At 54.8% G+C, this 24,126-nt stretch overlaps 1 protein-coding gene across 3 annotated transcripts; it reads left to right on the plus strand.

Moving 5' to 3' along the window:
• Positions 1-6,696: 6,696 nt before the first annotated feature.
• Positions 6,697-23,057, plus strand: CANT1 (calcium activated nucleotidase 1). 3 transcript variants are annotated; one of them, XM_070479842.1, is made up of 4 exons: positions 6,697-6,813; positions 17,375-18,027; positions 19,786-20,025; positions 20,769-23,057. In XM_070479842.1, exons 2-4 carry the CDS (start codon positions 17,397-17,399, stop codon positions 21,137-21,139), a joined length of 1,242 nt encoding a protein of 413 aa, XP_070335943.1. In that variant the 5' UTR covers positions 6,697-6,813; positions 17,375-17,396; the 3' UTR covers positions 21,140-23,057. The 3 variants fall into 3 exon arrangements, with proteins under 3 accessions (XP_070335943.1, XP_070335942.1, XP_020752259.1); XM_070479841.1 differs by lacking the exon at positions 6,697-6,813 and adding an exon at positions 14,250-14,592; XM_020896600.2 differs by lacking the exon at positions 6,697-6,813 and having other exon boundaries at positions 19,786-19,989.
• Positions 23,058-24,126: the final 1,069 nt, after the last annotated feature.

A 24,126-nucleotide genomic window follows, 5' to 3' on the forward strand; every position in this document is an offset into this window, starting at 1 on the left:
TGATCACTCCTCCCAGGACCTCTCCCACTGGCTCCACTCAGACAGGAGATGTAGAGGCAAGGATGCTGGATTGGAGTGCTCGGGGCAAAGCAGAGAGACTGAGTCTCACTCTTCCTCGGCTTGGAATTTCTTCTCCACCTCTGCACTCCATGTGTCTGCCTGGAAAGCTAAGATATCAAAATGAGAGGAGGAGGGGAGTGCGTTTCTGACATGCACCCAGCACACCTTCTCACCAGGGCGAGCTGAGAATGGTGGCGATGGAAGAAGACAGAGGGGCTCTGGGTAGTGGAGAGACCCCGGCCATCAACTCGCTTCTGTGGGAGCAAAGGCACGAGTGGCCCTGATCCTCCGTAGCCTTGGAGAACTTCAAGGACACCACGGAAAGATTAAGTAAATGCTTTTCCCCTGGAGATATGGTTTTATTTCAGCTGGCGTTAGAAGACTCAGAACTGCTCACAATCTTTGGCGTGTGTCTGAGACTTGGCAAACCCTACATCCCTGGTAGCTTATCCACACAGGAAAACCCAGAGATAAGCTCGTCTTCGTTCCGTGCATAACCCGAGGACACTTCCCAGTCAACAAGACCCCAGGCCAGCACACCCACTGACCTTCCTCTAGTTGTTCTGTCCTCGAATAACCTTCAAAGCAGGGAGATGGCAGTAATTGAAGAGGCCAGTAGGCTACATCTTCACGCAGCCCCTGTGGGTTCTTCCTGGACGTTAGAGGATTCAGGTCTTTCTCGGAACTCCTGTGAACTGGGAACCCCCTGAGTGCAATGGGAAAGCTCTCCTTTGTCCTGCCTAGGAGACTCAGACCTGGGAAATTCCTGAACCAATACCAGAATTCAATGTGCATGAAGTTGGGCATACAGCTTGAAAGAGAAACAGACATGGAGATGGAAGGTTTGTTCCCTTTTGCCTCCATGCAAGATGGCTTTGGTGTCAAAGAACTAAAAGACAGTTATCTCTAAGATCATTCCAAGACATGAATTCAGAGGTCCAATATAGAGCAGAACTCTAGAAATACAGCCAAAGAAGGTCCATCCCTTTCAGCAGCAGTTGGCTTGTCCTAACAGGAGGCTTCGAGTCTGCAACCAGGGGATGCTGCCCTACCTCGGTGGGTCTTAGTCTATAAAGCAGAGCCAGGTCCAGGGTCTCTTCCTGGAACCCGCGAAGACAGATGTGTCCGGAGTACAATGCAACTGTCACAAGCATCCTACCCAGTGGGCTTCAGGTGGGGCCCCTTCATCAGACACTTGTGTCGTCTTTAGTGGGATAAAGGAAAGACATGCATAGTCTCACAATACTTTAAATCACGTTGTTCTTTCAAATTTTTTTCATGCCAAATTTAGGTGAACACTGTGTTTTCAGAATGTTTTGTATTGGGGGGATTTGGGGTCAAGTGTGAGAATATTCATGATAACTATCATTACAAGAATGATCTTCTTCCCTTTTTCCTGTTGGTTTGAGCCCCCAAATCTCCCAAGAGTTAGAAAGAGATTACACTTTTTTTTTTTTTTGAGGCAGAAACTGGGGGGTGGGTGTGTTGATATTAAATGTGGCAACAAGAGCCTGGGGTTTCCCAAGATATTCATGAGAAACAGAAGACTCTGAGGCGTGGGAAGTTCCGGAGAACAGGAACTAAAGTCTGTGTACACGCTGGGTAGTGCCATCGGGGCCCACAACCCAAGCCAACAGACAACTGGGCAAAGATTCGAAAGTCTACGCTCCCAGAGAAAGCAAAGTCTGCCCTTAAGCAAAGAAATATTATGTCACGCAGACACGGAGCTGGCCGGGGCCTTCGTGCCCTTTGTCAGGTATTTCCTTAAAGTGGTAAGTAGTAAAGATTTTGGCAATGCTTGATGCTGTCCATCGTGGCTATAGCCTGCCTCCCCCAGCCCACCCCAACCCCACCCAGAGCAACCAGGGCAGAATGTTCTTAGTTCAGCAAATATCTTCCCCTAGGACAGTCTGGGCCAGGGCTAGGACAAGAGTGATGGTTAAAAAAAAAAAAAAGCTAAACAAATCAGAACTCAAAGCCAGCAGTCATGCCTGGGGGAGAGTTCATCAGGCCTGTGATGGGTCAGAGGCCAAGGCCAACCAGAATGATGACCCTCCACCCCACGGGATCGAGGTCTCTTAGGTTCTCAGAGGAGCCATAGACCACGCCCATCCTGGAATTCCCTAGGAGCCCACACCTCCTACACAAGGATGTCTGGGCCAAACTCCTAAAGTTTTCCTGAACATTCCCAAGTGGCTCCACATTCTCAGACACGGGTTGCTCATGGGATGTAAAACCCAGCGGCTCCCGGTGGGGGGAGGGGAGCACACTGCCCGGAATCCCTGCCCAGAGGCAGCACATTCTGTGCACTCCCTGGTTTGGCAATCCTTCTCTCTCCCCGGGCACGTCACGATGCTCACTGTTTTCTCCTCCTTGGAAAAAACTACGTGACCTCAGTTAACGTCTGCAAGACGCGCAGCTCTAGATAAGCAAAGCCTGTTATTAGCAGCTCTGTGATTTTTTTTCCCACTGAGGCCTCTCCCAGCTATTTTTGGGCCGGGTTGCCCAGCCATCCCAGTCTCAAGGGCAGAGATCGGTATTGCAAACTTTTGAATTCTGTTCCAAAGGGTAAGGAAAGGCAGGCAGGCTCCGGTGGTGGTGTCCCACGGCCAAGGGAGTGGGGTGGGAGAGATTCCATGGAGATCTGGAGAAGGAGCTGAGATGGAAACTTGGCAGCCAGACCCAGCTTCCCTGGCTGCTGGCCCACCCTCATTGCTCCTGGATGGCACTGCCCGTGTTCTGGAAGGCTCCGGGGCAGGTGGGAGTCAGACTGATAGCTGCCAGGATGGAACAGGCTAATCTGTGAGTGATCTTCAGACCTGGAGAAGACACGCCCACTCGAAGGAGGAGTCCCCTCAGAACTCCAAGCCAAGTTGGGCAGTGAGGGATAGAAAAATACAGTCGCCGTCTTTCTTTTGCCTTTTATATGCCTCCTGACTCTAATCAAGCCACTTAATGCCCCATGCCTCAGTTTCTCCATCTCTCAATGCTTACTCTCGTTTCCTAGCACTTTCAGTTACCAAGAAAGAGTCCTAGACAGACCAGTCAGGTAAGACAATTTTACTTGATGCACAAAATAGGAGGCCCTCTGGTGGACGGCACAATTCTATGCCTTTCACCATGAATGAATGAGTAAGTAGACACATGAATGAACAATTAAAGTGAAGAATTTTTTAGTCTTTCATGCAGAGCCACAGAAATCAAAGGAGGAGAGAATTTCCAGGAGGTTGCGGTGAAGTCTCCTATGATGCAAAGAAGACAAGGACAATGAAAATTAAAGAAAAACCTGGTTGTACATGATTGCTGACTGGGAGGAGGGCAATTTCATGCCACAGCCTTCTGGGAAGGTAGTATCTATTCACCAGAAGATGCAAATCCCCTTTGACCTAGTCATCTTTCTTCCAGGAATTTATCCTGCAGATATACTTACAATTGGGCTCCAATAAGTAAGTTCTGGGATATGCCCCCAAAGCATTGCTGTAATGCAGAAAGATCATTGATACCTAAAATGACATCTTTAAGGGCCTGGTAAAGTAAGTTACAGAATATCCATACAGCAGATAGCACGTGGCTCCTTAGAGAATGAAGCTGCTCGCTATGTAACGATATAGAACAGGCATTCATGTGAGGTGAAAAATTACAAACTTTATTGAAAAACATTAAAGAAGACCTCAGTAAATGGAAAGGCAAACCATGTTCTTGGGTAAAAGACTCATCACCATAAAAATTTCAATTCTCTCCCAATTAATCTACATATTCAAAGCAATTCCATTCAAAATCCTAAAAAGCTGGGGTGGGCTGGATGTTGTGGGAGGGAGGGGGGAATTGTCCTATAACATATAAATGCTTATTAAAAAGAGGCAATAATGAGGACAGTGGTATTGGAGCTACTATGAAAAATTACACCAGTACAACCTAATAGAAAGCCCCCCAAACAGACCCACGTATATATGGAAACTTGATCTATGACCAAACAGGCATTGCATATATATCAATGGGAAAAGGATTATTTTCTGAAAAACACCAATGAGATATTGGGGCATCTGTAGAAGAAGAAACAGAAGTGACCAAAATACATGATATACAACCTCTCAGTACTCAGACACTATCCCAGAGAAGATATTTAATGCCATAGTTGGCAGAATTAATAACCTGATAATATCTCTGGAGTGACTTGATCTCTCATCCACTGCATAGTTTTATTTCTTGTTGTAAAAGTTATAATAGGCATATATATTGTTCAGGGATACATTGTGAAAGTGAAAGTCACTCAGTGGTGCCCGACTCTTCGCGACCCAGGCCTGAATACTGAAGTGGGTAGCCATTCCCTTCACCAGGGGATCTTCCCAACCCAGGAACTGAAACCAGGTATCCCACATTGCAGATGGTTTCTTCACTGTCTGAGCCACAAGGGAAGTCCATGAGTACTGGAGTGGGAAGCCTATCCCTTCTGCAGTGGATCTTCCCAACTCGGGAATCGAACCAGGGTCTCCTGAGCCACAGGGAATCCCCAGAATACTGGAGTGGGTAGCCAATCCCTTCTCCAGGGGATCTTCCGACCCAGGAATTGAACTGGGGTCTCCTGCATTGCAAGTGGATTCTTTACCAACTGAGCTATCAGGGAAGCCCCATATATATGTAGCTATCTTAATAAATAAAAGATTTGAAGAATTTAAAGTAATAATAATATATATGATATATATGGTACTGGAGAAGACTTTTGAGAGTCTTTTGGACAGTAAGGAGATCAAACCATTCAATTCTAAAGGAAATCAACCTTGAACATTCATTGGAAGGATTGATGCTGAGGCTGAAGCTCCAATACTTTGGCCACCTGAGGCGAAGAGCCAACTCACTGGAAAAGACCCTGATGCTGGGAAAGATTGAGGACAGGAGGAGAAGTAGGTGACAGACAATGAGATGGTTGGATTGCATCCCTGAAAAATCAATGGACATGAGTTTGAGCGAACTCTGGGAGATAGTGAGGGGCTTCCCATGTGGCTCAGTGGTAAAGAATCTGCCTGCTAATGCAGGAGACTCAAGAGACGCAGGTTCAATCCCTGAGTCAGGAAGATCCCCTGGAGGAGGAAATGGCAACCCACTTCAATATTCTTGCCTGGAAAATACCATGGACAGAGGAGTCTGGTGGGCTGCAGTCCACGGGGTCGCAAAGACTTGAACAGAGCTAAGCACAGCACAGCCAGTCCAGGAGATAGTGAAGGACAGGGAGGCCTGGCGTGCTGCAGTCCTCAGCGGTAGCTGAGTTAGACACAACTTAGCGACTGAACAAACACAAATATGGTGTATGGCCAGGATTCAGTTTGGCATGATAGGAAACAAATGAATTCAAGAAGGGTCCCCCCACCCTAAAAAAAGGCAGAACCATGTTTAGCACATTTGCATTTTTTAAAAGGTAATTTAATGTATGTGTTTATGATCAGTCTGTGCGTCATAAAAAAGCTCCACAAAAAACTAGTAATAGTGATTGCCTCTGAGCAGGGAATGCCAAACAGGGTAGTGGGGGGTGGGGATTGTTTTTCACTGTGCGCCATTAATATAATTTGAATTTTTCCCTTGTGCATCTGTAAGCTCTGAAGAGACTCAGGGGTGTTTGCAGGCACCAAAAGACTGAATCAGGTGCAGATAGAGCGCTGAGGCACCCTCCTAGCCCAGCTCTTGGGTGAAGTGCCACTGCTATCAGGCTTTTTTCAGGATTTCTAAAACAGGCACATTGCAGGACTTGGGAATGTAGGGCCAGGATCCCTTTTAACACTTCCAAGAAAACAGTCTCGGGGTTGGGAAGGAGACTGGCAAAAACAGGATGAAATCGGAGACCCTCATTTGGGAGAGGGTTCGTTGATTGCAAATCAGTGGCAGGGAAACCTCCACCCCATTCCCAGGACACTACTGCCTGTAGCCCTGTGCCAGAACCTTTTCTTTGGAAACGATCAACATTCTGATGTGGCTGATTAGAAGAGTCAAGGAGAGGGGCTCTCGGAAACTGAAAGTGTTAGTTGCTCAGTCATGTCCCACTCTTTGCGACCGCACGGACTGTAGCCCGCCAGACTCCTCTGTCCATGGGATTCTCCAGGCAAGAATACTGGAGTGGGTTGCCATGCCCGCCTCCAAGGAACCTTCCCGACCCAGGGATCGGACATGCATCTCCTAGGTCTTGTGCACTGGCAAGCAGGTTCTTCACCACTAGCGCCACCTGGGAAGCCCTAAAGAATAAGGAGTTGGGCGCCGGGGGGACGGAGGGGGATGGGAAGAATACTGGAGTGGGTTGCTATTTCCTTCTCCAGGGATCGATACAGGCGGATAGGGTTGCAGGAAGGGGCCCAAGCTTCCCTGCCTCCAGGCGAGGGATTCTACAATCTCAGCTGAAGTAATGATAACTCCTTCCTCATAGCCTTCATTCCACCCCCCCACCCCCCACCCCCAACTTCCATTTAGGCCAAAGTTCCTGAATAACTGGCCGAAAAGGGCCTGCGGGTGGAGCACACTGCCCTCGGGGCCCCTCCCAGCGAGCGGCTCCTCCCCCTGAACCTGCTCGCTGAGCAGCAAAAAAAAAACCACAACTCCCAGAAGCCCGCCGTGGGCGTCGGCGCGCAGCCGCAGAGCGGGGGCTGCCGGGAGCGTGTTGCCGGGAGGCGGGGCGAGTGCGCCGGGCGGAAGTCGGCCGCCCGCTGGGTCCCCGGCGCTACCCGCAGCGAGGCCCCGCCGCCCGCGGGCCCCGGAGCTAGACCGCACCGGGTGAGTGACGGCCTGCCGGCGACTCGCCGGCGCCTGCTGCCCGCTCCGACCCCGCCGCGTCCCTCCTCCGACCCTGCAGGCTCCATCCCCCTTCTCCCTGAACGGGGCCCCCGCCCCCCTTGACTCGCAGACCAGGGTGGGACGCCTCCCTCTCCTCTGGCTTGTAAGATTCTTACCTCCTCTGACCTACGGGACACCTCCCCTCTCCGACTTAGGAGATACTCCCTCGTGTGACTGCAGGACCACCCCCTCTGACCTGGGGGACTCGTCCCACCTTCTGACTGGCGCGGCCCACCACCCCCTCTGACTGCAGGACTCCTGGCCCCTCGGACTAGGCTGGGACATCACCCCCTCTGAGCCTGGAGGATGCATTCCCTTCCTGAGGCTTAACTACCCTTGAGGACAACCCTCTCCTGCCCGCTGTGGTTTCATTACCAGCCTCTCTGACCTCTGCAAGGCTTCTCCTGACCAGTTAGGGAACCCCTCCCCTCTCTGACTGGCACTTTGTCACACCTGCAGCAGGTCAGCGTCCCCCACCCCAGCAGGCCTTCCTCTCCTTCCCCTCTTTCCTTTTGCGCCCAGACTGTCTGCCCTGCCCCCTCTTCCCCCTCACTTCCCCACCTTCTGGTCAGTATGGGCTCCATTCCTAGGACAGGCGCTTTGCCCATCCCTGTGGCTTGTTGTGACCCTTGCCCTCGCGTCCCTAGGCTTGGCAGGCCCCCTTCCGTTTGCCGCACACGTCTTTTTCCCAGGCACCTGAGAGGGGAGACAGGTGCCTCTTAGCACTCCAGCTCTGGTTCCTATGCCTGCCTCAGGGTATGTGCTTGACATCTTTTCCCACCCAATTCTGAGCAAATTGTAGATGTGGGAGCCCGCATCTGCTGAGGTCGAGTGAATCTTGCTGGCCTCTCTGTCTAAGGACCAGACCTTAACAAGAGCACGGGGTCTCCGGGGTCCATGAAAAGGAAGCGGGTGCTGCAGCCCTTTAGGAGCCCTGGGGTCTCTGGGCCTCGCCCTCCTCTCCCTTTGAGGAGCTTGATTGAGAAAAATCTTCCTGGGCTGGGCTGTGGGCCTTCCTCCAGCCCCCAGCCTCACCCTACAGGCCTGCCTACAGCCCAGCCTGAGCCTGTGGGCTCAGGAGGGCTCCTCCCAGAACAGCCAGCAAGCATCCTGCCCCTGGGGCGCCTCCCGGCCGGCCTCAATAAACCCTCTATTCGGGCTGAGAGGCACGCCGACCAGCCAGCCACTCCCTCGGCACTTGGTAGGGGTGTTCTGTCCTGAGAGCGTCTTTGGGAGAGGACTCAGGGCAGAGGCGTTGGTCAGGCGCTGTCCGCGGCCTCTGCAGTGGTCTGGGGCCAGGATTCTCTGTCTTCTTACCTTTTCTCATCCCAGTTAACCTGATCTCACAGGGCACTGTGACGTCACAGGGTGGTGGAGGAAATCCCCTTCAGGCAAGTATGATCCTTCCATTCCTTCTGTTAGCTGAGAGTCTGCTTTCTTCCCCCTAAAGATGTTACCCAAATGTAGTTCACCCCTTATTTTCATAGCCCACAGCAGTGATGTGTTTAAGCTGTCGATACTTGAGGGATTTCTTACCTGCCAGTCTGAATGCACCCTGCGCGTGTGCCCAGCCTCCCGGAGCCACAGAGGTGGGGAGGCGGGACCCAGGGTGCAGGAGGAGCGGCTGTTTCCGCCCCACTCCCTGAATGTGGCCTTTGAGGTGAGCACTTCGGGCTCCCACACACACACCCCTTTCATCTGAGTCTCGGGACTTCCCAGCAGCAACGTGGCGGTCCTCGTGGCAGCTGTGGAGGGTAGGTGGACACATGCTCTAGTGTGTTCTCCTTCAGAAACAGAGTACCTCAGATCTGGGAATGTGGTCTGGAGTCCTGAAATGGGTCTACACTGTGATAAGTCATTTCTCTATCGTTCAGATGATTGTGGAACGGTACCTAGGACATTGCGGGGAAAAAGATAGTGATGTTACTTTTCCCTTCAGTAACACTCTGGACTGTGGAGATTCCTGAAAAGATCTTTTTAAATGCCAACATTAGGGGAATCGAAAACTTTCATATTGATGTTTAACGACCTCTGTGTTGATTTCCCGTTTCACTAGACCAAGATGATCAATTAGAAAAAAAATAATCCTGATGATAGAGAAATCTGTTTGGGAAGGTGTTCAGTTTTCCCGTTTCTTTTGCTTTTTTTTTTTTCTTTTTATCCTACTTGTTTTCCTGTAGTAGGTCCAGTCATTAAGTGGAACTCACAGCTTCAGGTTCTGAAGCAGAGCCCAACTTCCATTCGTGTTCAGCTGGAGGAACAATCCATGGGGAATGAGGCAGGAATAGGGCTCCATACAGCAGTGTGCAGATGGGGCCAGACCTGGTACAGTTATGGTTACTGACAGTGTGGGGGTGAGGGTGAGGTTGGAGCCCCCACAGGAGGGCTCCACGGGTTGAGTGGGTGCCAGGGATACCTGCCAGTGAGAAAAGTGCGGGGAGGAGATGTGCTCTCACACGTGCAGCTCCGCTGCCTGGGATCATGGGATGATTATGTCCTCGTATTTGTGGGCTCTCTGGGAAAACAGCCCCAGTGATGCATGGTTTTGTGTGCGGCACCTCACTTTAAACTGGAAAGATCACTTTTTGCCAAAAATCCTCCAAGTGTAGCTTTAATGATACAACTGAAGCACGTGCAGCCCTCCCATGATGGCAGTAGCTGCAAACTGTGGATGATCCTGACACCCTGTGCCCACCCCGGAGACCCAGCCGTGTGCGAACGGCCCTGCCCCTTGGGAGAAGCTGGAGGTTCTTTCTCTGTCTCCCTCTTTGTGGTTGGCAGAATAATGCCCCCCGCCAAAGATGTCCACATCCTGACCCCCAGAATCTATAGATATATCACGTGCAAGGGGGTATTAAGGATTCCCTGGTGGCTCAGATGTAAAGAGTGCCTACAATGCGGGAGGCCTGGGTTTGATCTCGCGGTCAGGAAGATCCCCTGGAGAAGGAGATGGCAACCCACTCCAGTATTCTTGCCTGGAAAATCCATGGATGGAGGAGCCTGGCGGGCTACAGTCCATGGGGGTCTCAAAGAGTCAGACACGACTGAGCTACTTTACTTTCACAAGGGGATATTGAGGTAGCAGATGGAATTAAGGTTGTTAACCCACGACCTTAAAATAGGGAAACCATTCTGGGTTATCGAGTAATCACAGAGTCTTTAAACATGGAAGAGGGAGAGAGAACTTCAGAGGGAAGTGAAGGCAGAAAGGCAGAGCGAAACAGCGTTGTTGCTGGCTTTAAAGGTGGAGGAAGGGGCCGCAAGCCAAGAAACGTGGGCAGCCGTGAGAAACTGGGAAAGGCCAGCTCCTCAGGAAGGGACTCAGCCCTTGATTTTAGCCCAGTGAGACCCATGTCAGACTTCCGTCCTCCAAGACCATAGAGCGAGTTTGTGGTATGTAAGCTGCCGAGTCTGCAGTAATTTGTTAATAGCAGCAACAGAAAACAAACTCACTCCTCTTGGGTAGTGACCTTAAAGCAAGCCAAAGGGCTGAAAAATAGGTTACCTCGAGCTGTATGTAACCGGATTCAGCACACAGTTGTGAATGCCTGTATACAAAGTAAGAGGAGTTGGGGAAGGTGCAGACTCAGGCAGGGCCCAGAGTTTCAGCCCTGATCTCAGTATTCATTGGAAGGACTGGTGTTGAAGCTGAATCTCCAATACTTTGGCCACCTGATGCGAAGAGCTGACTCGTTTGAAAAGACCCTGATGCTGGGAAAGATTGAAGGCAGGAGGAGAAGGGGACAACGATGGGTGAGGTGGTTGGATGGCATCACCGACCCAATGGACATGAGTTTGAGTAAACTCCAGGAGCTGGTGATGGACAGGGAGGCCTGGTGTGCTGCAGTCCAAGGAGTCGCAAATAGTCAGACTCGACTGAGCAACTGAACTGAAAAGGACATACTGGACTGCTGTGGACCTTTCCCTTCCTGGTTTCCTTCCACTGTCCACCCTGTCCACATTCGAAATGGCCTAAAATAGTACAAAGTAATAAGCCCTGGCAAGTCCGAAACAGAAGAATGCCTTGAATCAGGTCATATTTTCCAGAAGCTGAGACACACCGTCTGCATTCTTTGAGATGCTGTCTCGCTGGGGCTGTGAAACCCTTGGCGTCTAGTGATGTCAATGAGATGAGCTCTTGACTTTCTAACCAGGAAGTGCCCTTTGGCAGAGAGCAGAGCAGGAACTCTGAGGCCAGCCTGCCGTCTGGACAGGGCTCTCTAGGAGCGAGGCGGGGCCAGGAAGGCAGTTGCTCCCCAGGGAGGACAGTGGCTGCCCCCAGGGCGGCAGGGAGCAGGGAGGGGCCTCCTTATCGCCACACTGTGCTTCCTGCCTCCCTAAATCCTGAAGGGGGCTGGGGGACGGGTAGCCTTGGCAGCTGTCGTTGGACCTGTTTGCTCTGCCACCTGTCACACCCCTGTCCTGAAGGAATCTGCAGAGAAAGGCTCCTGGCGGTGTCGGTGTCACCACCCACTTTCGTCTAAACCTTGGTAGAGTCTGGTGATGAAAGGCCCGTGGAAGTAGGAGTATCAGAGCCTGTCCTCCTTGACCGTAACCAGACCCCAGAGGGGTTGCTGCTCCTGGGGTGGGGAGGCAGCGTCCCCCTGGGTGTACAGCAAGAGGTTGGTGCCGCCTCCTTTGGATCTGGAGTCCATTGGCCAGTGGATAGTCACCAGCACCACACCTGGCTGTTTCCGGCCTGTCTTCTAAGGAAGTGCTGGTTCGACAGAAAGCAGAAATGCATGAGTGTCAACGAGCCATTCTTGACACCCGCCCCAAAGAGAGGGGACCCAGAAGGAAATCCGGACTCGCAACTCCTGGGTTGTTGTTGCCCCTTGACACCCAGGGATGTCTTTCCAGAGGTGTTGCAGTGGGACTGGCACAGGAGCAAGGAAGCCAGGAGGGGTGTGGCCCCCTAGGGTTTCTGAACAGGAGCAAGTGAAGGCATGCCCCCTGAACAGGTGAGCCTGGCCGGCCAAAGAGCTTGTGACTTTGACTGCAGCAACTTGATTCCAATTTCCTGGTTATATAAAATCAGCCTGGGACCTCCCTTGTGGTCCAGTGACTAAGGCAACGCGCTCCCAATGCAGGGGGCTCGGAGTCAATCCCTGATCCGGGAGCTAGCTCCCACGTGCTGCAACTCAGACCCAGTGCAGTCAAATAAATAAAAATAATTTTTTAAAAAATCGACCCATTACGATAGCAGGTAAAGAATCCGCCTACAATGCAGGAGAGGAGACGTGGGTTTGATTCCTGGGTCAGGAAGATCCCCCGGAGAAGGAAATGGCAACCCACTCCAGTATTCTTGCCTGGAGAATCCCATGGACAGGGGAGCCTGGCGGGCTACAGTCCTTAAGGCCGCAGAGTCAGACACTGAGCGTGAGCTGCACGTGGTGGGGTTGACAGACGTCTTGTCACAGTAGGAGCAGACGTTTAACCTGCCTGGTGTTAGGAGGTGCGTGGGCAGGGGGCAGGCCCTTCTGGGAGCGGCTTTGTCTATTCCACCTCTCACCTGCGCTGGCTTGTCTCTTAGTTTTCATGGATGGCAGGGTTTTGTTTTTGTTCTGTTTTTTGTTTTTGTTTTTAATGAAAATGCGAGCTCTCTCTTGGAGCCAGACCTCCAGCAACGAGACTTCAGGCAGCTCACCATCAGTTTTAGATGATAAGCCGGCGGGTCATAGCACGGCATGAAAACGAATCTGATCGGAAACTTTCTTTTTCTACAAAATAAAAATAATCCCTCGGGATGCCAAAGGAGGGATGGACACCAAGGTTGGGCTTTGATCCAGTGGTGAATCTGAAGGGGTTTTCTGGAAGGCAGCCCGAGTTCTCCGGTCACCGAAAGCAATCGAATGAGTGTTTATTTAACAAAACATGATCGAAGCCCAGGCTTCCTTTGGTTTTGGGAGCTAGCCTGACTGAGCAGAACCCCTGGGCTCCTGGGGTCAGACAGTGGGGAGGCTGAGACCGGGTTGCACCTAGAGAAATGGCAGAGCCCCGGCCCTGCAGGTGGCATCAGGTGCGTTGGTTTCTAGGCCTGGTCTCACATATCACCGCAAACTTCTTGGCTGAAAACAGCATATGTGCCCTCAATGTTCCGGAGGCCAGAAGCCAGTTGTCATTTCACTGGGCTGAAATGGTGTGGGCAAGGCCGCGCTCCCGCCGAAGGCACCAGGGGACAGTGCGTCCTCGGTTCCAGCTCCTCGGGGTCCCATGCATTTCTCGGCCGTGGTCACGTGGTCTTATCAGCCATCACATCCCCTGCCGCCTCCCTCCTGTGAGGACACGATCACACTACGGCCCACCTGGGTAATCTTGCCATCGCAAGGCCCTTGACTTGCTCTCATCTGCACAGTCCCTGTTGCCATAGAAGGGGACAGTCCCAGGTCCTGGGATCCAGCCAGGCTGCCTTTGGGTCCAATGTCAGCCCCTCACAGGAGGGAGGCTTATTGGAGGCGGGGCACTTCACATAGACGCAGGGCAGGAGGGGGATAGGACAGCCAGGAACTGCTAGGTGGGTCCATGTGGCCCGGTGGAGAAAGCATCCTGTGCAAGTGTTTGGCACACAGATCGTGGGATTACAGACAACGCGGTGCTGAGCGTGGGGAGCGTGTGCGAGGATGTGAGGCTTCGCCTGCAGGCTGAGGAGCTTATCCTTTGGCAGGGGCTGGTAAAGATTCACTTTTCAGGAAAGTCTCTGTCAGCTGTGTGGAGGATGGATTGGGAGGGTCTGTTTCTCTCAGGGAGCAGAGCGTGGGTATTCTCAGCTTTGCGGGCTGTCCAGTCCCTGCCTCTGGCCATGCCCGGCGCTCACAGGAGTGGGCTGGCCCCTGCACCAGCTTCGCCCGCAGAGCTGGGCCCCCCAGGCCCGAGCACAGGCGCTCGTAATGTGAGGAGGGAAGCGCTGGACGGCAGCGGGTGGTCAGGGCCAAGTCCCACATGGTGGCTGCAGCCCTGGGTCACGTGCACAGTTTACACGTGGGGAGACGGAGACCCGGAGGAGCGAGGTCACTTGTTTGAGGTCACGCGGCTGGCAACGGGCAGAACTCAGGTTGGCCCCAGAGGTCTGGGTCATCAGGAGGCCACGGTGAGACAAGAACAGGGTAGAGGCTGGGGCGGGCGGTGCGGAATCGGGAGCTGGGGTGCGGACAGGTGAGGGGGCCTGGCACCTGCCAGGATGTGAGGGTATGAGCGATTTGGCTGCTGCCCAGGCTGGCGCCTGAGGGCTGGGAGCGCCCCAGGCCAGCAGTGCCTTCCTGGCGGGAACCTGCTTCAGGGGCGGGAGGCTCAGCAGCTGGGCTCCTGGCCTGGATTCCAGGGAGACATTCAGGCTGGGAGGGTGTGGATTCAGAAGGAGAAGCGGTGGGTGGGGAAGGAGCCCGCCTTGGGGGCCGAGAAGAGACACAGGGAGGAGGACCACAGACAGGTGGTCACTGGCGTCCCCGTTGCTGCTGGCAGGACCCCCTGTGGGCTGGGGTCTCAGGCTGGGCCCCAGGAGCAGGCCTGTCTGTGGGTGGGGAGTCTCTGGGGCCAGGGGTGGACCCTAGCTAGGATGGGAGAGAGAGCGCTCCTCCAGGATGGGGAGGGTGGGCTCTGCATCCATTCACAGAGGCACCCTTTCACAGCTACTGGTGTTTCTGCGGGTGTACCCCGGAGCTGGAACAGTGACCCGGATGGGAGATTGGACAAGTACAGACTGAGAAGGAGCCAGCAGAGCAGGTGTGGCTGACCTGACCCCGAGCAAGCAGGAGGTCCTCCCCCGGAACAGGGCCGGGGGATGGGCGGGCTCCACTGGGCCCTAGCTGCTGGTGGCGTCCTCAGAGTCTGCTGGGAGCGAGTGAGGGGGGGGACACAGGGACAGCGACCCAGGAATGACTAGTCCACCAGGGGCCGTGAAGACACACATCACCATGGAGACACGTCTACGCTGGCAGGCACTCTGCCCACTGTGCCCACAGCCCTGTGACAGCAGGCAGCTCGACCGGCCGGCCAGCTCCAGGGCCGGGGGTTTGCGCTTACCTAAGGTGGGGCCCAGGGGCAAGGAGCCTCAGCCGCTCAAGAAGTGGGTGTCCTTCTCATTCCTCCCGTGTGGTGTGCTGTGGGGTAGAGGGGCAGGGAGGCCCTTGTGAGGGGTGCGCGCAAGACCGTCAGTAGCCGGGGCAGGACGGCGAGCCCTGTCTGGAGGACGCGGGGTAGAAGGGTGGTCGGTTGGCAGGCAGAGGAGCCGGCTCACCGGGGACGGGTCGGGGTTGGCAGGGGTTGTGTAATTAGTGAGGGTTTGCTCCCAAAGCAGGAAATGACACGGCCAGAGGGACTGGCTCGAATAGCAGGTGTCGATGGCCGCAGGGCACCAGTGGGTGTCAGGGCGGGGGGTGGCAGCAGGAGGGCGCCTGCGTGGTTCCCGTGAGAAGGGGCCGTGGGAGCCGATGGAGGGGAGGCAAGCGGCCGGGTCGCTGGGGCTGACGGAGCAGACGCTGCAGACAGAGGGGGATCGGGGCCACACCTGGGCTTTTCAAGGTGGTGGTGGCTCATAACTTTCGGTTGAAGTGTATTCACACAGAAAGTTGTGTCTCCCAGGGTTTCGATGGAAGTTTTGACCAGGGCAGCTGCGACAATGGCCATCCGCCGTCGCCGCCTCGATTCCTGGGGAAAGAATTTCAGGCAAATGTGTGTCAGAAATCCAGGCAGAATTTTGACCAGGAGGTGAGATGCAGGAACGGAGAGCTCAGTGGCAGCAGAAGGCTGGACGTGAACAGCGGGCAGCTTTGGCCTGGCCATGCTTTTGAAGCCGTGTTTGGCGAGACCAGAGGAGGGGCCAGGACTCCTGCTTACCCCGCGAGGTGCCCAGCAACCCGCTTGCATCTCCGTGGCAAATTGGGGCACTGCTTCCTGGAGGCAGGAGGGGAGTCAGGGGCTCATGCCCAGGGGAGGAGAAGAGGACTCTGAGGCCATTCTGCAGAGCCCCACATGTCTTACCTGCTCCTTAGAAGTCCCTTTTCTGTACTTGACCCTGTGGCCAGAACCTAAGAATCTGTCCAGTAAGCAAGGGGATGGGAGGCCTGTTTCCCATGTGGGCCTGTTGCCTTGATTTTCCATCTCAGGAGCCAGACCACATGGTCTGCCTTGGGGGGGGGGGGGGGGGGCGGGCAGTTCACAGAACTGCCAAGGCCCCGTGTGAGTCCCCACGCCCTTCCCAGCTGCCACCTGGCGGAGCGAGGAGCATCTACACACAGGGTCAACCATTAGTTGTTTTGGGGCCAAAGCAGATATCCTCCGTGGCCCAAGGGACGTTTCTCAGGCTGAGACATGCCAAGTTACAGCTGAAGGTCAAGATTGAGAGCAGTCTTGTGTTCTACGGGCCAGTGTTCTGCTGCTTCTGCCCCTGGTGCTTCCATGATCTGTGCTGGGGACAAGAGCCACTGTTCCTGGCTGCCACCACCAGCCCCGGAGCTCAGCCTCCAGCTGCACCTGGGGAGCAGGCCGGGCCAAGCCACGCTGTCCTTGGAGCTGATGGGCTGACAGGCGGGGCTCCAGGGATGAGGACGCGTCAACCTCTGGCCCCTCAGCCTTTTGCTTTACAGAAAGGCACCAGGGGACGGATGTTGCCAAAACCTGCACTGTTTCTGTCTGGCTTGATTGTGTTCCATACTTGATTTGAATGGGTTTCCCAGATGGCTCCGCGTGTAAAGGATCCCTCTGCAATTCAGGAGACACAGGAGGTGCAGGTTCAATCCCTGGGTCGGGAATATCACCTGGAGGAGGAAAGGGTGTCCCACTCCAGTATTCTTGCCTGAAAAGTCCCGTGGACAGAGGAGCCCGACAGGCTCCACTGGGTCACAGAAAGTCAGACATGACTGAGCAGCTAAGCACAGCACACTTCTGTTAGGCTGATTGTGTTTTATGCTTTATTTGAATATCACAGAAACGTAACCCAGGAGGAAGTAAAAACTCCCTCACTCAGCATGCGTCTGTTCTGTGCACTGTTCCAGTAGCTGGGGGCACAGATTAATAAACCGTAACATGAGGTCCGGTGGGGAAGGGGCTGGAGGCCGCCATTGGGAGCAGAGCCATCAGAGAGGGCTTCCTGGCTTAGGTGACCTTTGCTTAAAGTGTGGACCTGTACTCTGTCTGATAGCTTGTCCTGCCCAACGCCCTCCCCCCTCACAGCTCCTCCCCACCTCCCCGCCTGCCACGTGCCCTCTTTCCCAAGATTGCAAAGCACCAGCTTACGCGGAACTTTCTCTCACTGAGCTTTCTGTCTTGCCAGCTGGGACAGAGGACATGGAATGATTTTGCTTTGGAAAGACTTTTCTTCCTGCTGAATAAGAGTAAACAAAGATACTGCTAGAGTCAGGGTTTACTTAAGCCAAGGGAGCAGTCATGGCGGAGTCGTGGCCACGCCGGTCACCCTGGACAAGGCCGCCTTGGGCTGTGCGCCCGCTCGTACGCAGGGCGCTGTGCCTGGCAGGTCGTGACCGCTCTCCTCTGCCCTGCACTGCAGGTCCCGCCTGCCCTTCAGTCTGATGCCCGTCCAGCTCTCCAGCCCCCCGGAATGGAATGAGTCTATGCACTCTCTCCGGATCAGCGTGGGGGGCCTTCCCGTGCTGGCGTCCATGACCAAGGCCGCGGACCCCCGCTTCCGCCCCCGCTGGAGGGTGATCTTGCCGTCCTTCGTGGGCGCTGCCGTCCTCTGGCTGCTGTACGCCCACCGCCCTCCTCCTGGCCGGCCCCCCCTGCCCAATGCCCACAACTGGAGGCTCGGCCAGCTGCCTGCTGCCCGGTACAATGACACCTACCCGCTGTCTGTCCCCCAGAGGACAACGGGCGGGACGCGATACCGGATCGCCGTTATCGCCGACCTGGACACAAAGTCCAGGGCCCAGGAGGAGAACACCTGGGTCAGTTACCTGAAGAAGGGTCACCTGACCCTGTCAGACAGCGGGGACCAGGTGGCTGTGGAATGGGACCAAGGCCATGAGGTCTTGGAGTCCCACCTGGCGGAAAAGGGGCGGGGCATGGAGCTGTCAGATCTGATCGTCTTCAATGGGAAGCTCTACTCAGTGGACGACCGGACAGGCGTGGTCTACCAGATCGACGGCTCCAGGGCCGTGCCCTGGGTCATCCTGTCCGACGGTGACGGCACTGTGGGGAAAGGTAGGTCGGCCGTCTGTCCCCGGGCTTGCTGCGGTGCTGGAGGACAGGCCAACCGGCTGGTTCTCAACCTGTGCGCAGTGAAGCAGTCACAGGTCCAGAGGGAGGGGACATCGGGGAGATCTTGTCTCCCTCACCTCTGACCTGCGGCCCCCACAGCCTGAGCAGAGTCCTGGAGACCTCCTGGACTCTGCCACGTCCAGGAGTGTGAGCTTCTGCTGGGGGCTGGCGGGGAAGCGGGGTCTCTCCCAGAGGAGCGCTGGGCCCTGCCCTCGGGGACAGCCCCTTTCTGCATCCTCAACCGTTATCAGTGTCTGGAGTGCATGCTGGGACTGCGCCCTCCATGTGCCTCAGCTTTAAAGCTAGGGCATCAGGTTTGCTCTTTCTGAACTGAGACTTTGTTAAAAAGCAGACTGCTCCTTTCTGAAAACCCAGCAGGGGGAGGGTCTGAGTGTGAGCAACTGTGCCCCCAACCCCGACCTGTAGTGGAATCCGACCTCTGGCATCGGCTGTGCCCCACGCCGGCAGGCGAGTAGCAGAGCTGTGGGAGGGTGCCTGCATGCCCAGACCTTCACGTGGGGCAGCGGGAGAGTTGACAGCGGCTTCTGTGCATGTGGCTGGATCTGCACCTGCTGGAAAGCCAGGCTCCACTGGGGCACCTGGGGTCGAAGGAGGAATTGCATTAATTCACTGGGCCCTGGGCTGGCTGCCAGGCCCCCCTTCCCTCGAAGTGATAAAAATCTGTCCCGACTTTGCCCGCGGCTGGGCAGGTTGAAAGGACTCTGTCTCAGCCACCGTTCTATTGAAAACTTCGGTTGCCCGCTTCCTGCCTCAGGCCGGCTGCGCATGTCCAGCACCATCCAGCAGTTCTGCTTGCCCCTCGGATCTGGAGGATAGCAGGATAGAGGGAGCTTGGGGTTGCCTGGTGGTTGGTCACCTGGAGGGAACCACAGGAAGTCAGTGGGGCCCCCAGAGCCACCTGCAGAGAAGCATCCCGGGGTGAGGGTTGTTGCCACAGCTCCTTGGGCCAGCCGGAAGTTTGCAGAACATTTGGGAACAAGCACAGATTAGAACATGGTGTAGGAACAGGTGAGAATACGCTAGAACAAAGTGCCCACACAGCCTTCAAAACTAGGCTCATGGTAAGTAAATCCATCTAAGAAACACACTGATTGGCGTGGCTGCTGTGAGCATCTGTGCTGAGCCCCACTCAGCTCTGGCTGCTGGCACAAAAATCCCTCGGGGGTGTGGCTGTGTGGTCAGCACTTTCTGCACTTTCCCAGGGTCGGGCGTAGTCTGAGGTGAGGCTGACATGACAGCTGGAGAAACGGGGAGGTTGGGGTCTGCAGACACTGAGTGGAGGGCCACTTTTCTGGCCGGGGGGAGGACTAGGCCACTCCACTGGCGGGTTCACGTGGGTTACATGGGGTCCAGCAGGGTTCCTGGGGTGAGTTTGGGAGGAAGATGCTGGAGGGCAGGGAGAGAGGAGACAGAAGGCAGAGGTGGTGCCCGTCTGCCCCACGTGAATGCCATGGTATCTGCTCTAAGGAGAGGGGCCCAACCGCCCACCCTCGGGTGGAGCTGCAAGCCAGCTGGTCCATCCCCTGTTCTCTTGTCGCCCCAAGTTGAGTCCAACGTGAGTGACCTCTGCCACCTAAAGCTGCTGGGCCCAGAGGGTTCTCTGCTCTGGCCTGACTGGGCCCACGGGCCAGGCCAGCAAGGGCTGGCCCTTGCCTCAGCCCCGCCCCTGTCTCCCCCCAGGCTTCAAAGCCGAGTGGCTGGCCGTGAAGGATGAGCATCTGTATGTGGGCGGCCTGGGCAAGGAGTGGACCACCGCCACGGGGGAGGTGCTGAATGAGAACCCGGAGTGGGTGAAGGTGGTGGGCTGCAGAGGCAGCGTGGACCACGAGAACTGGGTGTCCAGCTACAACGCCCTGCGGGCCGCTGCTGGGATCCGGCCGCCAGGTGAGAGCCAGGCCGTGGATGGGATCCGGCCGCCAGGTGAGAGCCAGGCCATGGATGGGCACCGCGAGCTTGCCTGTTAGACCACTCGACTGTCTCTGACGGTTGCTCCCACCAGGCCTCTAGGTTCTGGGGCCAGTGAGCCATTTTTGCTTTCACCCAGGCTCGCTCGGCAGGCTCAGACAGTAGCCCCGTCCACAGTGTCCTCCTGGGGGCCGCCCCGAGGCCGGGCCTTGCCCCTGACCTGGTGGTGGGAGCAGGTACAAACTTTGCTTCTTTGCCCTCATTTCTGGAAGTTAGGGTTTTTAGTAGGGAGGGGCGGTACCTGGATTGGGCTTGGACACGTGACTGAGGTCACAGCTTCACCTCCTGATAGGCGGACTTCCATCCTTTTCTGCTTGCAAGGCAGCCTCTCCTACCCACCCTGATCCTCATTCTCAGGTCAGACCTGGTGTTACTTGTGCCACTTCCGGAAGCGCTCTCCTCTGTGCCCTGAGAGGAGCACCAAGGAGGTGGAATACTGACAGACCTTGTGGCCATAGCTACTCAGCAGTGCTGGGGGAGCCAGCAGGGGAGGGCGGCCAGAGAGGCGGCCCAGCAGAGGCTCCTGCGGCCCCGTGGGCTCTGTCCTGCTGGGTTCAGCCACTCTGGACAGATAGACAGCTAAAGAAAAGACGGACAGCGGTGCTGCTCAGGCTCCGGGCCGCTCGCGGGTCTGCATGCGGGGCAAGGCCGCCCTGGGCCCGGGTCAGGCGGGCTGTGACCGGTCTGTGTGTCCCCAGGCTACCTCATCCACGAGTCCGCCTGCTGGAGCGACACGCTGCAGCGCTGGTTCTTCCTGCCGCGCCGCGCCAGCCACGAGCGCTACAGCGAGAGGGACGACGAGCGTCGGGGCACCAACCTGCTGCTGAGCGCCGCCCAGGACTTTGGGGACATCACCGTGCGGCACGTGGGGGCGGTGGTCCCCACCCACGGCTTCTCCTCTTTCAAGTTCATCCCCAACACCGACGACCAGATCATCGTGGCCCTCAAGTCCGAGGAAGACGGCGGCCAGATCGCCACCTACATCATGGCCTTCACGCTGGACGGACGCTTTCTCCTGCCTGAGACCAAGATCGGCAGTGTGAAGTATGAGGGCATAGAGTTCATCTGAACTGAGAAAAGTCAAGATGACGAGCAAGGCCGAGGGGTGGACAGTTTTAAGCTACGTCAGGACTCAAGTTTTATAAAAAACCCAAGGACTGCACTTTCATGTGATTAGTTTATCTTTCTGTTTTGTTTTGTTTTGTTTTTTTGAACTCTTGAGGTGTGTGCCTGGTTTAGAAATTTCCAGAATTGGGAGCTCAGCCCCAGCCTGAGAATGTGGCTTCTCAGAGGGGAACGGAAGTGGCGGGGTGGTGGGGTATCCCAGAACTACAGGCTGGACATTTCCCTGCGCTGCCACCTGGTGGTTGAAGCTAGTCATTGCAGGCATCTTGATTCGGCTCTTTCTTCCATCTGACCTCCTTTTCTTTTCTCTCCATTTCTTCCTCTGTTCAATAAATATTTCTTGAGCTCCTACTCTGTGTCCAGCACTGTGCCCTCTCTGGGAACCCAGCAGTGAGTCTGAAGTGGGGCTGACAGCTTGGTGCTCCTGGGCCACCCCTCATCTCTCCCTTGTGAACCTCAGGCATTAAATTCACCCCTCCAGGCCCCTGGAAAAGAACCTGTTTATACTGCAGGACCTCACAGGGCTGTGAGAGCAAGGTCAGGCCTCCGGGAACACGTCTGCTCAAAGTGCCACAAGAGAGGACACAGGCCTACCGTCTGCCCCCACGTCAAACTTCTCCATTCAAGGGACTGGCCTTGTATTCTGTCTTCAGGAAAATTCTATGTGTGCGTAGCACTTTGAAGTTTTAATTATTAGCTTATATATTAATTAAGTTTCCTTTCTTATAAAATGGAATCGGCAAATCTTATCAAGAGCAAAGTCCTGTATTTAAGAAATTCATTCCCAGCAGTGAAGAAAATGGTAATTAAGAAGTTACAATTGGTAAGGCAAGTTTTCAAGCATTTCTAAGTCCTTGGCCAAAGGATACAATGATAAGGATACAATACCTTTTTCTGGCAATTATCAGAAATTGCCATTCCTTGAAAGACTTCCATGAATGACTTGAATGTGTAATTCCTGAGTCAAGAGGGGCCCCAAGTTCTGGCAAGCCTGCACCTGGCCCCCGACGCCGGGGCTCCCTTACCCTGGAGTTTGTGGACAAGGCCTGCCTGGTCCAGCAGTTTCTGCCCTGGCCTTTTATTTCTCCACTTCCCTGTGGGAGTTCTGCAGCCTTTTCTTTGTAGAAATGTCACAGAAACTTTGGCATGCCTTAGTCCCTGTGGTCTCTTCTCCATACCCCAGGGTAAAGGTGGAGGGTTTCAGACACAGGTCAGCCAGAACCACAGCCTAGAAGGGCCATCACCATCAGCCCATGGTGCCCCTCACCCAGAAGCTACCTCACCTCTCAGGAGAATGTAGGATTTGCGATGGCCAGGAAGTGCCGTGTTTTAGGCTCTGGCTGTTGCCTTGTGAACCCCCGTTTCATAGACTTTTCCCACTTTGGAATTTTAATACAAATGCTTGGAGGGGACCCAGGAAGGATCCCTCTTTCCTGCACTGGTTGTTTCTTCCACTATAAAACGAATGGCAGAAGAACAGAAAACAGGGTTTTGAACAGACATGTCTCTCTAGAACTCAGCTCCCACTGTACACAGTCTGAAGGCCCAAGTCTTTTCTGACTTTGCTTTCCTGAGCTCCCTGACCCACCTCCTTGATAAATATCCACGACATTCAGGGCTGTGTGATATTAAAAATACCAGAGATGAAATTAGGAAGGTTGGAGGACTAGGGATAGTCACTGGGTTGAGATCTAAGACCCAGGTGCCCAGAAGCTCCATTTTCACACAGTCAGTGATTTTCAAGTATTTTAAAGCTAGACTTTACCCCCACCCCCACCCCATTCGCTGCTGTAAGCATAATGATTGTGTTCCTTCCTACTGGAACCATTGTTTTGTAAACAATAAAGTGAATTCTCTTTGTCTCCTGGTCTGTGATGGCTTTTGGCACTGCCCCAGGGGATAGAGAGCCAGTTCACACTGGGGCTCAGAGAAGGGTGCACTTCCTGTGGGGATGTAGAGGGATCCTGGCAAGGAAGGAGCCAGAAGCATTCTTGATGCAGGATGGCCGGGGTGACATGGGAGCTCATGGGATTGGGACCGTGGACCTTTGTGGACTAGAAGCCTTTATGGAAACCAGATCAGCCAGTCCAGCTTGTCCCTAAGCCTGAAGACGCTGTTTTGGTCAGACTGATAAAGAATATAGGTTCTGGTTCCACTCCAGGTTCCAGCCCTGGCTCTGACACTTTGCAACTGTGTGACTGTGGTTGGATCAGCTAACCTCTCTGCTGCTATTTCCTCGCCCGTGAAAGGACAGCGATAATGGAGCTACTTCACAGAGCTGTCATGAACAATATACGAGTTCATACGGATTAGCATCTACTTATCCATTTTCTTGGAGGCTACTAGAAGATTGGTAGTGAGGTGGGCTCCAGCAAGAGGTCTCAACTGGTCCAGATGTCATTAGGTGTCTGATGAGCCTGCAGGAACCAACTGGATCATTCTGGAGGACACGGGGGCCCTGAGAGGAAGCCTCAGGAACCTGGAAGGAGGCAGGTGTGGGTCAGGGTGCCCATCCTCCTTCATCCCTTCCCCATCTTTGGCCTCCCCAGAGGTTGACCCAAGTGAGTCTCTGCGCCTCATCAGCACACTCTGGGACTGACCCCCGGCCAGCAGGAAGCAGTGGGGCAAGCTGGGAGGCCCTGACTCCCTCCCCAGGGCTGCCTACCTCCTGCACCATCTCCAGGAACTACTTCTGGCCTGGGAGTGGCCAGAACTCCAGATACCAGCTGCACCTGCTCACTCACACCTTGTAAATAGCTCCCCCGTCTTTAACGCTTCCTTAGAGTATCCCAATCCAGGGCCACCTGCTGCAAGCCTGACCAGGACAGCCAGGGAGGAGAGTCAACCGTCAAAACCCTGCAGGCGTCAAGTAAGGAGGTCGAGTGTTTCCAGGGGCCCAGCATTGAGGAAGCGATCCTCATGAGAACAGTC

This window comes from Odocoileus virginianus, chromosome 17, assembly GCF_023699985.2.
Source record: "Odocoileus virginianus isolate 20LAN1187 ecotype Illinois chromosome 17, Ovbor_1.2, whole genome shotgun sequence".
Classification (NCBI taxonomy): domain Eukaryota; kingdom Metazoa; phylum Chordata; class Mammalia; order Artiodactyla; family Cervidae; genus Odocoileus; species Odocoileus virginianus.